This window comes from Gopherus evgoodei, unplaced genomic scaffold, assembly GCF_007399415.2.
Source record: "Gopherus evgoodei ecotype Sinaloan lineage unplaced genomic scaffold, rGopEvg1_v1.p scaffold_32_arrow_ctg1, whole genome shotgun sequence".
In the NCBI taxonomy this organism is placed as follows: Eukaryota; Metazoa; Chordata; order Testudines; family Testudinidae; genus Gopherus; species Gopherus evgoodei.
Window position 1 is genome coordinate 5,880,260 of NW_022059994.1, and position 15,458 is coordinate 5,895,717.

The 15,458-nt window shown below is 45.8% G+C and overlaps 1 protein-coding gene across 1 annotated transcript in view; it reads right to left on the minus strand.

The window, feature by feature from the left end:
- Positions 1 to 10,851, minus strand: part of LOC115640701 — a 54,688-nt gene extending 43,837 nt beyond the window's left edge. The window contains exons 1-4 of the mRNA XM_030543576.1: positions 10,435 to 10,851; positions 5,486 to 5,581; positions 4,132 to 4,362; positions 2,463 to 2,485 (exon numbers count right to left, since the gene is read on the minus strand). Coding sequence (XP_030399436.1) covers positions 2,463 to 2,485; positions 4,132 to 4,362; positions 5,486 to 5,581; positions 10,435 to 10,851 — 767 coding nt within the window. The remainder of the gene's footprint in view (positions 1 to 2,462; positions 2,486 to 4,131; positions 4,363 to 5,485; positions 5,582 to 10,434) is intronic.
- Between the last annotated feature and the right edge of the window lie 4,607 nt (positions 10,852 to 15,458).

The following is a 15,458-nucleotide window of genomic DNA, read 5'->3' on the forward strand; positions in this document are numbered from 1 at the left end:
TGAGGCCTCCCAGTGGCAAGAAGGGTGGAACAATGTCTGCAAGTGTCTTACATATGACACTCCTGTTAATACAGCTGTGGTGGGTGTTCACACCACATCAGCCCCCGAAAAGTATGAAGGAAGCTGAGAAAGAGGAGGTTAGTGAGACAGGCCACACATGAGGCAGTGTTTAGGCGGGAGAAGTAACCCCTGGTCGGACGATGAAGCTCAGCTGAGCAAGTGGGGGCTGGGCTAGTATAAAGCCAGGAAGCTGACAACAGAAATGGTTACGGTGAGGAAATATGCAGCCTCCTATGCATTAGAGAGAGAAGGAAGGAAATCCAGGGAAAGAGTAGGATGCTGGGAGCCTGGCCCTGAGAGAAGGGTGTACTGAGAAGACACCCTGTGGAAGGCAAGTGGGAAGCACCCTAGGGAGAAAGCAGCAAACTTTGGGGACTGAACAGATATTGCCTGCACGTGGAGGGTTCCTGGACTGGGACCTGGCACAGTGGATGACTCGAGTTCCCCTACCAGCCACTGATGGAGTGGCATTGCCTGGACAGTGGGACCAGTGAGACTCTGTACCCCAGAAGGGGAAACCATTTAGTGACCTGGCTGGAGGCTGAGACATGAAGAGGAAGCTGCAGCTCTTGGAGAGAGAGATGAGGCTGCAGAGGCTACGTCTACACTACAGGATAAATTCGAATTAGCTTAAATCGATTTTATAAAACAGATATTATAAAATCGATTGTGCGCGTCCACACTAGGCACATTAATTCGGTGGTGTGCATCCATGGTCCAAGGCTAGCGTCGATTTCTGGAGCGGTGCACTGTGGGTAGCTACTGTAAAATAATGAGGCCAATAACTTCGATTTGCGTCCACACTAACCCTAATCCGATATAGTAATATCGATTTTAGCATTACTCCTCTCGTTTCGTAGGAGTACAGAAATCGATTTAAAGAGCCCTTTAAATCGATATAAAGAGCAGTGTAGTGTGGACGGGTGCAGCATTAAATCGATTTAACGCTGTTAAAATCGGTTTAACGGCGTAGTGTAGACCAGGCCAGAGTGAGAGAGAGCACAACTCGGGGAGAGACGCAAGGGGAGGGATTGGACCTGGAAGAGAGCTAATCCCCAGAGCAGCCAGGAGGAGGCATCACCTGCCGTGACTACAGCAACCTGGGACAACATCCCACAATGACATTTGCCTTTTCCACAAGAGCATCACACTGCCGCCTCCCTCACTGCGTGATCCACTTCAACCCCCAGATGTTTTTCTGCAGTCCTGCTGCCTAGCCAGTTATTTCCCGTTTCGTAGTTGTATGTTTGAGTTTTCCCTCCAAAGTGCAGCATTTTGACTTTATTGACTGTCTCCTTAAAATGATTTTAATCCTTCCTCCCTCTGCTCTTTTTCTATTGTGTTAATTTAAACCAGAGGTAGGCAAACTTTTTGGCCTGAGGGCCATATCGGGGTTGCAAAACTGTATGCAGGGCCGGGTGGTGAAGGCTGTGCCTCCCCAAACAGCCTGGCCCCCGTTCTGTATCCACCCCCTCCCACTTCCTGCCCCCTGACTGCTCCCCTCAGAACCTCCGACCCATCCAACCCCCCTCGCTCCTTGTCTCCTGGCTGCCCCTGGGACCCTCTGCCTCTTATCCATACCCCCGCTTTCTGCCCCCTTAACATGGCACTCAGAATAGCAGTACTGGAAGCCATGCCACCCGGCAGGAGCTTGCAGCCCCACCGCCCAGAGCGCTGGCAGCCCGGTGAGCTGAGGCTGCTGGGGAAGGGGGACAGCAGGGGAGGGGCCAGGGACTATCCTCCCCAGCTGAGAGCTCAGGGGCCAGGCAGGATGGTCCAACGGGCCAGATGTGACCCACAGCCCGTAGTTTGCCCACCTCTGATTTAGATTGTAAACTCCTTGGGGCAGGGACTGTCTGTGTCTGTGTGTCTGTGCAGCATGTTGGGACCTGATTTTGTCTTGAGCCTCTAGGCACTGCCATAGCGCTACTGTTAATAGCATGTTATAAACTCCTTAGAGCAGAGAACGTCTCTTCCATGAGATCTCTTGCCACACTCAGCACACGGCTAGAGCTCACTGCATAATAAGAAACAATTAATAAACAGCTCACTGAATAGTCTTCAAGTGGCACTAACTTTCCATCCCTACCAACCTAGGTGGAGTTTGGAGTCTGTGACCTAGAAATGAGAGACCCATTCTCCAGCCCCAATCTCCTGAGGTCTCCATTCCACCAGCCACACTACAAATAACACCCCGTCTGTAGGTCAGTCACTCTTTTCTCAGGCTGGTCTACTCTGGACTCTAGTCAAAAAGACAACAGGCTCAAGATTAGATTTAACAGAGAGAGATTGGGAACCAGCCCCACGTTCTGCATTGTTGGACCATGGGGAGCAATGTCTCATGTTTAAAATCACCTCTCTGCATTGGGAAATGAAAGGGAGAGTGAGAAGGAGCCACCTACCTGCTCAAGGTGCCTTTGATGTCCTAGAGAGGAGAGATAAAAGGAAATTCAGTCCCATCTCTCACACTAAGGATCCCTCCTGCTCTGGAGGGGACTCACTTTGTCTTCACAGTTTGAGGTTCAAAGAGAAAATTATTTGTTATTTATTAATGCAAACAAAAGCATTAAATGTGCTGCCTTTGCTCTTTTGGATAAGGGCTCTGACTGCAGGAGCTGGGCCCAGGAAGTTTGTATAAGGAGGCACACAGGCTCTCTGTGGAATGACATTTGGAAGACCACCCGGCACATGGAATCAGAGGGCTCAGTCTTGCGATGTGTTGAACAAGGAACTTCCTAACACTCACAGGTGTGGGGAAGATCCCCTCCTGCAGACTCCAGTGGGTCCAGAGGGAGGGATGCCCCCATCCTGTGCTGCCCCCATGCTGCAAACTCTCCCTTCACTCTCCCACAAATATTATGAAGGCCTGTCCTGGGGACTAGCTGACATCCACAGGAAGCTGGGGCTGCGTGAGAACAATGGGTTTGGGGTATAGAGTAACACAGGGCCAATCACTATCCTACACCCCAGGTTCAATGCAGGAAATGTAAGGAGTGAAGAATGCTGCACACAGCAGATACTGGTTGCAACAGATAATTTGACCCTAAATATTAGCTAGAGAAGTCCAGCATGCTACATTTTATTTCTCACCTTTTATTCTTTTTTTTGCTAGTTAGAGGCATTTTGTTGAAAAATAAAATCATTAGAAGGCTCTTGGAATTCTAACGACTACTTACACGTTCAGGCTACCATAAGTAACAAATAGCTTCCCTAACTAACTTCAGTTCTGGCAGAAAAATCATCATAGTCTCAGACCTCATGTACCAATTTTAAGGCCTGTATTTTCCCTTTTTGTGATATGTAGGAAAAGTGGCAAAATCAGGCTTTAAATGGAATCTTAGCTTCAGTCTTAGCTATTTCCATAATTAAAGACTGGTTCCATCTTTAATCTTTTGGAGTTAGTATTTGGAACACAGGAAATGCCAGATTGGCTCAGACCGGAGGTCCATCTAATCAGTATTCTTCTCCAAAGGTGAACAGTGCCAGATGCTTCAGAGGAAGGTGTAGGATGATCTACTTCCCACATTCTCATCCTTCTCTCTAACAGTTAGCAACTGGTTGAAGCAATGAAGCATGGGGCTTAAAATCATTCTGCATATTCTTGTTATCCATATAAAAATTCAATCACTTTTTGAGTTTTGCTAAATGCTTGGTCTCAACAACATCCGTTGGCAATGAGTTCCACAGTCTAATTACGTGATGTGTGAAAAAGCATTCATTGCATCAGTTTTGACTTTGTAACCTTCTGATTTTATTGAATGTCCCTTTGTTCTTGCATTAGGAGACGGAGAGAACAGAGTTTGGAGTCTGCCATTTTTGGAGGAGTCTTCTCCCACTAGAATTCAAAAGAAGAATTTCTTTTCATTTAGTGATCAATCCAATGCTCGTTGTACTCAGGAAGTATATTTCCATTGACTTTACTGGGCATTGGATCAAACCCTTAAGGAAATATAATGTATATTTTAGCAACACTGTATGTTCTGACCATTCACTCCTACACTCCAAAAGTGAAGAGTTAGGAGACTTTCTTCAACTGTGAAAGCTTCTGGGGTGTTTCTAACACTGTCTCACCTGCAGGAATTCACTCGCTGGCAGTTGGCACTTCTCCTCCATCTCACTGATCAGGGAACTGAAAGAGGATAGTTCCTCAGATAATTTGGCAACATATTCATCCCTCCTCTTTTCAATTTCCTTATTCAGCTCTTCCAACTGGGCCAGCAGGAGTCGCTCTTGTTCCTTCAAAAACTGGCTCAATTGCTGAAATTCAGACACAATCTTCTGCTTCTCAGTTTCTAGCTCTTTCTGAAATGACGAGATACGAACAGGAAAAGCACAGGTCAAGGACAAGAGTACGGAGAGAGTCATGGGACATTTTATGCACGAGGCAGCATGTCATTGCAATCCCACAGAATTTATCTTCTGACATTTTATGGAGAACATACTCTATGCTCAGTAGACGGAAGATTTTCCAATAGATTTTTGAGTCCTAACTGGTGTTTAGAGAACTGGAGCCGGCCCTGCACTAAGTGAACCTCCTCCTCTGGGGCAACAGATTCCTATAGCAGCTGCACCGATTGTCCAGCTGTGGTTATCTCTGTTGAAAGTACAGCTGGACAAAAAATGGAGGGTGGGGAAATTTGCAAAAATAATTGAATTTCAAAGTTGTTTCCATTTCTCAGTTTTCAAAATGGAGTTTCTTTTGATTTGTTTGAAAAATATTTTAAAATAACTTTTGAAAAATGTCACATTTTTCTTTCTCTCTTTTCCCAAAATGGAACAAAATAATGTTGATTTCCTCCCATTTTTCTTTTTAGTACTTCCTCTCTGTACCTCTTCAAAAGATCTCCCACTTTTGAAAAAGTGGCAAAAAGAAAAAGAAAAAACGAAGGGAAAAAAACCCCTGGAAATTATTCGTTTTAGTGCACTCAGTAGAAAAAAGGATGAAAAAGAGAAAGAAAGAGATAAAAAAAGCAAAATGAAAATTTCAGTTTGAAATGACACAAAAATGTTTGTTTAATTCTGAAATTTCCTGTCAAAAAAATGAAAAATTTGTTGCAAGTGACTTATTCCCATGAAAAAAATTGTTTTCTACTAAACCCCTTTTATCTGCAGGAAGATCTTTTTGGTTGAAAATTTTCAACCAGCTTTAGTTGAAAGACTAAAGGAGAAACTACTGTTTAGTAAACAAATTACACTCAAATTATCAGTGAAAATATTTGGGTGATTAAAACTCTTCCTTAAATGAAGCATTTTCCTGCTGACTCTCAATTAAAGCAGAAGTTTTTCTTTACAATGAGAAGAAAGAAGTGATCACGTTTCACAGATGAGAGCGTGTTACTCACTGTTCCTCTTACGATACTCAGACTAAGCTGTGTGTTGATAATATCCCTGTGCACATTTGCTTCTGAGTAATAACGGCACCTACCAGCAGTTCATGGCTATTATTTTCCTCACTCAGTTTAAATGACAGAATCTCTTCTCTCTCTTTCTTCAAAATCTCCAAACGGCTCCGAATTTGGTCCTGACAAAAGAAAAACTGGGGTAGTTTTGGTTGTTTTTGGAGGATTTTCCTCCCATTTATTTATGTTTGCAAGAATATCAAATACATAATAAAATGGATGAGTGCTCTAACCACATGGCTATACAGTCATTCTCATGTTTGTGGTTTCTCTCTCTTTGGCCCAAATGACTCTTTATCCCCAGTGGAACAGCTTCTACAGGGGAAAGGGAGGGAGCCCCACATCACAATAGCCCATGCTTAGGGCACTCACCCAAGAGGTGGCAGATCCCTGTTTGAATCTCTTCTCATCAGATAGAAAAGGGACTTGAACCAATGTCTCCTACTTCACAGATGAGTACCCTAACCCCAGGGCTAAAAGTCAGCAGGGAGGGCTGCCTCTGTGTGTATTAGCTTATGTGGGGCCTGATCTGGCAGGTCTGTTCAGAGGCCACCTACCAGGTTGGGTCCCACACTCTACTTCGGCAGCCAAATGCCTGTCTTCCTCCAGACTGAATCGCTCTAGGGCTTAGGTGGGAAATAGGTGTTTGGATGCCTAGAGGGAGGCAGCACTGCAGTGTGCATGCCTAGAAATATAGAGATGGTTTTAAAGCTGGAACGAGCCAGAAAGGCCCAGCACAAGATTTTAGTCAATAAAATTGTTGCAAAAACCAACAGGTACTTGTACAGACAGTTAAGAACAATATTTTAGTAATGAGAACAGACACATAACACATTGTACTCCTGGGGGAATTCTGCGCCACTGCGCAATGCAGAATTTTGCAGAAATTAATATTGGGCACGCAGAATTTCTGTTTTTCCCCACAGAAATGGGCTACAGAGATGTTGGCTGCCACTAGGGGCTGCTGGACTTGGCAGAGCCCAGCTCGCAAATAAAAGACAATGCCAGTGGGAGGGAACTGGAGTGTTCCCAGCAGCTGTTGCAGTTGCCAGCATGCCCTGAGGGAAGGAAGGGGGCAGCAGCAAGCAGGAAACTCTGCAAGCTGAGATCCAGCATCAAGCTGTTTCTCCTTCTGGATCCCTGGGCTCTGGAGACATAGTGTCTGTGAGTGTCTGGGTCTTGTATGTTCCAGGTAAAAGGCCAAAGCCCATCTTACATCCAGCATGTGGAGGCAGTGCTCCTCATTGGACACATGAGGCTTGGGACAAAGCACCGGCAGGAAAATGTCCTGGTCCATATGACGACCTTAGGGAGGAACAAAGGGTGTGGGCAGAACTGGACCTTATCCTTATGGAATACCGTGTACGGAGTTTCGGAGATCAGGGCCCGGAGCTCCAAGACCCTTCTAGCAGACATGATTGCCACAAGAAAGGCTACTTTCCATGAGAGGTGGGACCAGGAGCATGTAGCAAGCAGCTCAAATGGATGTCCTGTTAGCCTGGCCAGAACCAAGTTTAGGTCCCACGGAGGGACCAGGGGGTCTAACATAAGGAAAGAGGCGATACAAGCCCTTAAGGAATCGACCACTCATGGCATGAGGGAATATTGTGTGGCCCTGTACTGGCGGGTGAAAGGCCGATATGGCTGCCAGATGCACCTTGATGGATGAGGGCGTGAGGCCCTGGGCTCTGAGATGAAGGAGCTATTCCAATATAAGTTGGATTGGAGCAGCCACTGGCAAGATGCCCCTATCAGCAGCCCACTGGGAAAACTGAGACCACTTTGCCTGATAGGCCAGACACGTGGAGGGCCTCCTGCTTTCCAGGAGGACTCACTGGACTCCTTCTAAGCAAGGCCTCTCCTCTTGGCCTAACCATTGAGCAACCATGCCGTGAGGTGGAGGGCTGCTAAGTTGGGGTGGAGGAAGCAGCCCTGGTCCTGGGCAAGAAGGTCCGGGTGGGCTGGCACCTGCCACAAGGGGGTGACTGCCAAGCTCGTGAGAGTCCCGTACAAATGCTGTCTGGGCCACGCTGGGGCGATCAGGAGGATGTGAGCCCTGTCTATCTTAATCTTCTCCAAGACCTTGCTGCTCAGCAGAATCGGGGGAAGGCATACAAAAGCTGACCAGACCAAGAAAGAAGAAAGGCTTTGGAGATCACGCCCATGCCCAGCCCTCCCTTGGAGCAGAAAAGGGGACACCGGCAGTTCTGCCGGGTTGCAAACATCCACTTGGGGAGTGCCCCGTGTTTGGAAAATCCTGTGCACCACCTCCAGGTGCAGCGACCATTCGTGCTGAGAGGAGAGGTCCCGGCTCAGCAGATCTGCCCAAGAGTTTTGGACGCCTGGTAAGTGATGGGCTTCCAAGTCGATATTGTGGGCTATACAGAAATCTCACAACCTGAGGGCTTTCTGGCACAGGGCTGAAGAGCGAGCCCAGCCTTGCCTGTTGATGTAGAACATCGAGACCATGTTGTCCATGAGAACTCTTCCACCCTGCCTGCTAGGCATGAGCGAAAGGCCACGCAGGCTAGACAGACCGCCCTGAGCTCCTTGACATTTATGTGCAGGGCTAGTTCCTGCACGGACCACAGACCTGGTGTCTGGAGGTTTCCCACATGGGATCCCCACCCCAAGTCCGAACACATCGGACACCAATTCCACAGACGGGAGCCGGCCTCTGAACGGAACCCCATGGAACATGTTCCCCGGGGTGTACCACCAGCAGAGGGAGGCTAGCACAGGTTTCGACACAGTGAGGACTTTGTCCATCCTGTCTCTGGACTGGGACAATGTTGAGGCCAACCGGACCTGAAGTGGCCGCATCCTGAGTCTGGTGTGACAAACCACATACGTGCACGCCGACATATGACCCAGGAGTTGGAGGCACACTCTGGAGGTCATCACAGAAACCTCATAACCAACCCGATGAGCTCCCTCAAGGTTTCAAATCTGTCCGGTGGGAGGGAGGCTCTGGCTGATGTCACGTCCAGAATCGCACCAATGAACTCTATGCGTTGCACCGGTACCAATATGGATTTGGTGCTGTTTACCAGCAGCCCCACTGTGGTGCATGTGGACAGGTCGGCCAGGCTCGGAGCCGCTGGGCTGGGGCCATTGGGCCAGGGCCGGAGCAGGTCGGCTGGGGCTGGGGCTGGGGCTGGGCTGGAGCCGCTCGGCCAGGCCAGGCCGGGCTGCACCTCCGTGGAACCCTCCCCGTGCCCCCTACCCCAGCTCACCTGTGTGAAGCCTCTGCTTGCTTCTCAGCCCTCCCAGTCTTCCCGCGTGAACAGGTGATTGGTGAGAAGCAGGGGAGGGGGAGTAGGAGAGGGGTGGAGCGTTCAGGGGAGGAGGCGGCGGTGAACTGGGGCTGGGGACAAGGGGAGAGCTGCTGGAGCTTTACTGGTTGTTAAATTTAAAAGCCCTTTTAGAACCAGATGTCCTGCGCAGGACAACCGGTTCTAAAAAGGCTTCTAAATTTAACAACTGGTTCCCGGGAACCAGTCTGAAGAGGCTCCAGCTCACCATTGCACATAAGTAGGCTCAGAATAGGCCACTAACCTCCTAGGTCCCTCTCATTGTTGCCAATCACTGACTTGGTAGTGTGTGTTGCTTAAATACAATACATTATTCTACTTCAATCATCCTACTCTATCATCAGTTGCGTCTCAACAATTGTCCAGTGGGTGTATGTCTCACCCGTAACTCTAATCTGATCTGCGCAGAAGATTTAACAAAACCTAAAGTTCACAGGTGCACAAATACAATAAATAGATTGTTTAATCTTTTTTTTTCTCCAGTATGTGTAGTTTAGTTTATATGTATAAATTGGGACCACTTTCACTGCAAGAAGCACTGGATATTTTAAGAAATCCTATGAAAGACAAAATATCGACTCTTCCAGCTTCTAAGCCAAAAAATGGGCAGCTGCTTGCATACAGTTATAAGGGGCCAAAGGACAAAAAAGATGACTGGAGGTGTGATCAATACAAATGGGTCCACAGAGGAAGACATCTTTCCCCAACAGAGGATTCCCTGGTAAGGAAGAGATATTTTGGAAGACAGATGAATATAGATGAGGTTTTGTGTCACAGATACGGATATGAAGTTCTTGACGGAAATGTGGACAAAGTGATTGTTCGTTATTTGGGACAAGATGAAACACCTGACTCAAGTGTGCCCCATAGGAATAGGAGAAAAGATCCTTTGAGATCTCATGTTCATACAACGCCATCCGTACTGTCAAAAGTTCTGGAGCAGAAACATTTAGGCCTATCTAAAAATTACCAGTGAAAAATAACAGACTCTAATGTCTCAGCTGCACATGTGAGAGTGACTCTTCCCAAAAATACACAACAAATGAAAAATAATGTATGAAAAACAGAAAAGCGGAATCAGTCACAATGACTTATGTGGTGTGGCCTTCACTGTGCCCTGGAAGGGTTTGTGTGTCAGTACTGCCAGGTCCCTGAAATCTCTGTAAGTCTGGATCTTCCAGAAGTTATCGGTATTTTTAAGAGGTGACAATATTGAAGCCAACTACACTTTTTCATATGCCACGATTCAACTAGGAGACTTTTCCTCTCCCCTTAATGTGCCTTTTTCAGGAAAATCCAGCAATTCCTGTGGCTGCACTGACTCATGACAAGCGCACAACACATGCACACAAGATGTTTTTTCATTTCTAGCAGAATATGTGTCCCAGGTCAGCAGCAGTTCCACTGTAATTGTACTGGGCTATAGGTATAAATTTCACCCCTCAGGTCACATCAGAACTGACTTGTCTGGGTCCTTATTGGTGTTAAAAATGGTTTTGGGTTTGAAGAGGTTAATAACAGTGTGTTATAAGTCTGTTCTCATTGCTAAAGTATTAATTGTAAGGGTGTCTAACCGTATCCACTGTTTTTTGCCATAATTTTTTAAATTAAAATACCGTTCCTGGCCATTCCAGACTTTACACCGTCCCGTGATTTCTTACCTTGTAATCTTCAGCAGTCTCCTCTATGGGAACCACAGTGTGTTCTCTGTGATCTTGGGACACATGGCAAACCATACAAATGGGCATTTCTTCCACTTGGCAGAAGACATCTGAAGCCCTCTTGTGTTTTTCACACACTCTCTCAACTTCTGGTTCTTTTGTTGACTCCAGTGTAAGTTTTCTGGAAGCTTCTACAATATTCCTTAGCTGTCTGTTTGGTTTGAAGTTTCTCTGGGAAAAGGTTTCTCTGCACTCAGGACAGTGGAAGTTTGTACTCAATGCCTCCCAGCACTGAGTGATGCAGGCATGGCAGAAATTGTGCCCACAATCTAGACACACTGGATCTTTAAAATAATCTAGACACACCGAACAAGCCAGTTCACCTAGAAGCATTTTTGCTGGATTCGCAGAAGCCATAGCTGCTTCTGCAGGGAAGAGACAAATTTAGTTTCCTTTTACTGTTCTCAGAAAGGGGCTGATTCTGAACTTTGCACACCAAACAGGTGTTTCCTGTGTATGCATTGCCTCATTACTCTTGGGAGGCTGGAAACTCCTTTTGATCTGAGTTAGCACCTGGAGGAAGCACCATGACAGACTGTGGAGTGGCAGCACCTGACGCTGTCGGTCCCTGCAATGGTGCAGCCTGGCCACTCTGCAGAACAGTTGTTTGACATCTTTATTTCTGCTTAATATTTGCCCTCTGTGATGGATACTATAATTTCTAAATACTGTCTTCCTAGCCATGTTCTCACAGGTCAGCAGGGTATATACAGATGGTCTGTGACAGAGGAAGAGGGAAAACGTGTGGCTGGAATCGTGGGAGCCAGAGTCACTGCCTGATTCTTACCAACTGCAGCACGAAAACATGTTGAAATCTTGTGACAAGGGCTTTGCATGAGGCACAGATGGCTTCTTAGCCTCCATCTAACTTCTGCAAAGTCCTGATTGGCAAAGCTATTCCAAGTGACAAAAAGGGCTGGTGGATCTGTGTTGCTTCCAGTGACATATGCAATCAAATAGTTTTCACTGTGAAGGTTTTTTAACCCATTTCTCAGAAAATAACATGCAGATTCAGATCACATTATCAGACTCCAGAGTAGTGGGATTTATTTTGGGGGGACAAACACTGTCATCTCTGCCTGTGTATGAGCCACTGTCACTTGCCAAGGTAACAGGTATCTACCACTCTTTGGGTTATAACCTGTGAGTTGGAGTCTAATGAAATCTGGCTGGGAGACACTGGGCCATATGAAGAGATTTAGGGCAAGGAAGTGACCATTAGGGCCTTACTACAGAATTTATTTTGACAGTAAAAATCTTCTCTGTTATTGCTCTGTCCATATTCTCCTTTTTAAGGGAAACTTTATGAAGAATTTTTTCTGAAGGCAACTGTCATGGTATAATTCCCCACTCTGAACCTTAGTGTCCAAAAGATGGGGTACCAGCATGAATTCCTCTAAGCTCAATTACCATCTTAGAACTTGTAGCGCTGCCACCAACCAGGAATTACAGTGCCTGGTACACTCTGGTCCCCCCAAAACCTTGCTTGGGGGCCCCCAAGACCCAGACCCTCTGGATCTTAGCAAAAGGAAAGAAAACCCTTTCCCCCACCGTTGCCTCTCCCAGGCTTCCCCTCCCTGGGTTACCCTGGAAGATCACTGTAATTCAAACTCCTTGAATCTTTAAACAGAGAGGAAAATTCACCTTCCCTCCTCCTTCCCTCTCCCCCTCCCAGACTCTCCCTGAGAGAGAAAGTAATCCTAACACATAGAGAAATTAACCTTTCTCTTCCCCTTCCCTCCTTTCTCCCCACCAATTCCCTGGTGAATCTAAACCCCGTCCCCTGGGGTCTCACCAGAGTAAAAAAACAATCAGGTTCTTAAACAAGAAAAGCTTTTAATTAAAGAAAGAAAAAACAGTAAAAATTATCTTTGTAAATTTAAGATGGAATATGTTACAGGGTCTTTCAGCTACAGACACTGGGAATACCCTCCCAGCCTAAGTATACAAGTACAAATTAAAATCCTTTTAGCAAAATACAAATTTGAACTCCTTTCAGCCAAATACACATTTGCAAATAAAGAAAACAAACATAAGCCTAACTCGCTTTATCTACCTAGTACTCACTAGTCTGAACTTATAAGAGCCTGTATCGGAGAGATTGGAGAGAAACCTGGTTGCACGTCTGGTCCCCCTGAGCCCCCAGAGAGAACAACAACCAAACACTCACAGCACACACATAAACTTCCCTCCCTCAAGATTTGAAAGTCTCCTGTCCCCTGATTGCTGCTCTGGTCAGGTGACAGCCAGGCTCACTGATCTTGTTAACCCTTTACAGGCAAAAGAGATATGAAGTACTTCTGTTCTATTAACTCTTACTTATCTGTTTATGACAGCAACTCAGGTGATTTCCTTGAGTGTTGTCAATCTGGTTGTTAACCAGCATTTAGTACACAGACTACATTGATAAAGGGCCACCTTCTGATTATGTGGGAAGATCAAATCAATCATGCTGACTCTTTAACATTTGTCACGTGCCTTTGATACGCTGACTGGGATGAATTGTAACTCATAGTACCACTGGTGAGTGGCTTTGTTCTTTTTTTCCTAGGAGGATCCCATAGGCAGTGGTTTGCAATTTTTTGTCTGCTCTGAGGACTTTTTCATGCAGGCTGCCACAAGCGTCTATTCTGTAGGTTAAGGAGAGAGGTCTCTGAGCTGCTCTTCCAAGTTTTAAAACAAGTCATTCAACTTTGTACTTTGTGTTAGGAGGTTTCATTTTGAGGATCGAGTTAATATGACAAGTAACCATCATATGGCTTGGCAAGAGCTTATGGGCATTATGATTTCGTCTCACTTTATCGCTGCAAATCTGAAGGCTAAAGTCCAGCCCATCCCTATCCTTGGAGAAGGGTGAATCTATCATTTAAAGGAAATTACAAAACAGTTTTAGAAAGTCCTGTGTTCTGACTGCCCATTAGACATCATGTGTGACATATATTGCAACCCCACTCAGTATCTTTGGGGACCACTGTATTAAATTTATAAATGGCTTATGTATGATTGTGTCTGACTCCACAGGGGACGGTACCATGGCTCCTCTAGGAACTAAAAACAGTGAGGGTGGTAACAGGTAATTAAAGTGAGTTGCTAAAACTGTAAACAACCTGAGAGGCAGGCGCCACCCCTTTCTGCTCCAGGCTTCTTGGCTCAGGCCACCTGGCCTCCCCTTTCACACACCACACCCTGCGCAGCCAACCAAAAGGGGTGTCAAAGCTTTAACTGTATGAGGAAGATCAAGTGGATTAAACCATTTAAACTTTTTAAAAATGTTCTAGGTGGGGTGATTCCATCAGTGACCACTCCTGGCAACCCATTGCATTATTCAAACAAACAAAAAACTTAGTTTAAAATAGTTCTAGTTGCATAGAGCAAATAATTCCCAATTTAGAACTACAGAAGCCAGGCAATAAAGAGTTAAAACCAGCCAGCTACATAACACACATCACCTTCTCAAACTCCCACAATCCCTACCTCAGATACTGCCACTGTTATCTTTAATGATCAAATACTGACCCCAAATCCCCTCAGATATTTACACTGTTTAGTCCATTCTAATGTTACCTACTTTCCTCTCTAACTCTTGAATATGGATTAAAAAATTCTCTCTTTTGGGGGCTTTTTTTCCCTCACCAGCAATAAACTGCAGCCATTTCAGGTTTTGGAGCAAATCTTTTGGCCTGAGTCATTACTGCACATTATGGACAGATGGTGTGGAGGGGGTTAATCCTCCAACGATCAGCTATCTCCTCAGATTCAACTCCTTGTCACTCCTATTATCGATTATTGACAAAATGGCCATCAGATTTGGTCTCATTTCCAAAAACTGATAGAAAATGCCCTTAGATTTTGTTCTTTCTCTTTCAAATAATTGAATATTGATGTAAAATGGCCATAGATTTTGCCCCATTTCCATCCTAATTCTCAAATATTAATAGAAAATCCCACCAAATGTGGCCATTTTCCTAATTATTAATTACCGATATAAAATAGTCTCCCATTTCGCAATACTGCACTATTTCACAGGTCTGTTATGAAGCACTGTTAGCTGCATTTTATACGGGCACAGAGGGATGAAGGGACTTGACCAAGGTCACACAGTAGGTCAGTTGCAGGACCAGGACCAGATCGCACAATTCCAGCATGCCATTTAAGTACCCTCCTCGCTGAGCCATAGCTGCTGTGTTAGAAATTCATGTCCTGTCTTCCATGTAGCAGTGCAGGCAGGAGCAGATAGAGGTCAGCGGTACAATGGAGAGAGAGCAGGGTTGGACAATAGCCAGCAGGAACTATGTGCTATGCAGTGTGTACAGCATGATGGTGGCGACTAAGAATGTTCTCCTCAGACTTGCCCTGCAAGCCAAAAGAGCACTGAGTAAATGTCACCAGGTCTTCTCATGCAAAAATACAAAGATAGAGGAGGGCAAGCACCAGCATAATGAAATCAAGTTCTAAATCTGGTGTGAACCCTCATGAGAGTGAAAGATGCTGCTGTATATAGGTGGCAGTGGCACGTATTAGGGCAGGGGTTCTCAAACTGGGGCTTGTCACCCCTCAGGGGGTCACAAGGTTATTACATGGGGGGTCAATGGCGGTCACCCTCCACCCCAAACCCTGCTTTGCCTCCAGAATTTATAATGGTGTTAAATATATTTACAAGTGTTTTTAGTGTATAAGGGGGTTGCATTCAGAGGCTTGCTGTGTGAAAGGGGTCACCCGTACAAAAGTCTGAGAACCCCTGTATTAGGGGAAGGAGGAAGGTTGAGTTGGTTCAGTAAAATCAGGACCATAACAACCAACCCTGTAAGAAGAGTTCTTCAAGGAAAAATGTGTCATGTTTCAATCAATTCTGCCTCTCTCACTTCTGTGTTTGTGCGTTCCTGTGTGGGTATAAACAAGAGCTGCAACACTTAGCAGCAGACTCAACCTAAGTGCGGAAGCAAGGGCCTTTGGTTTCTGCAGTG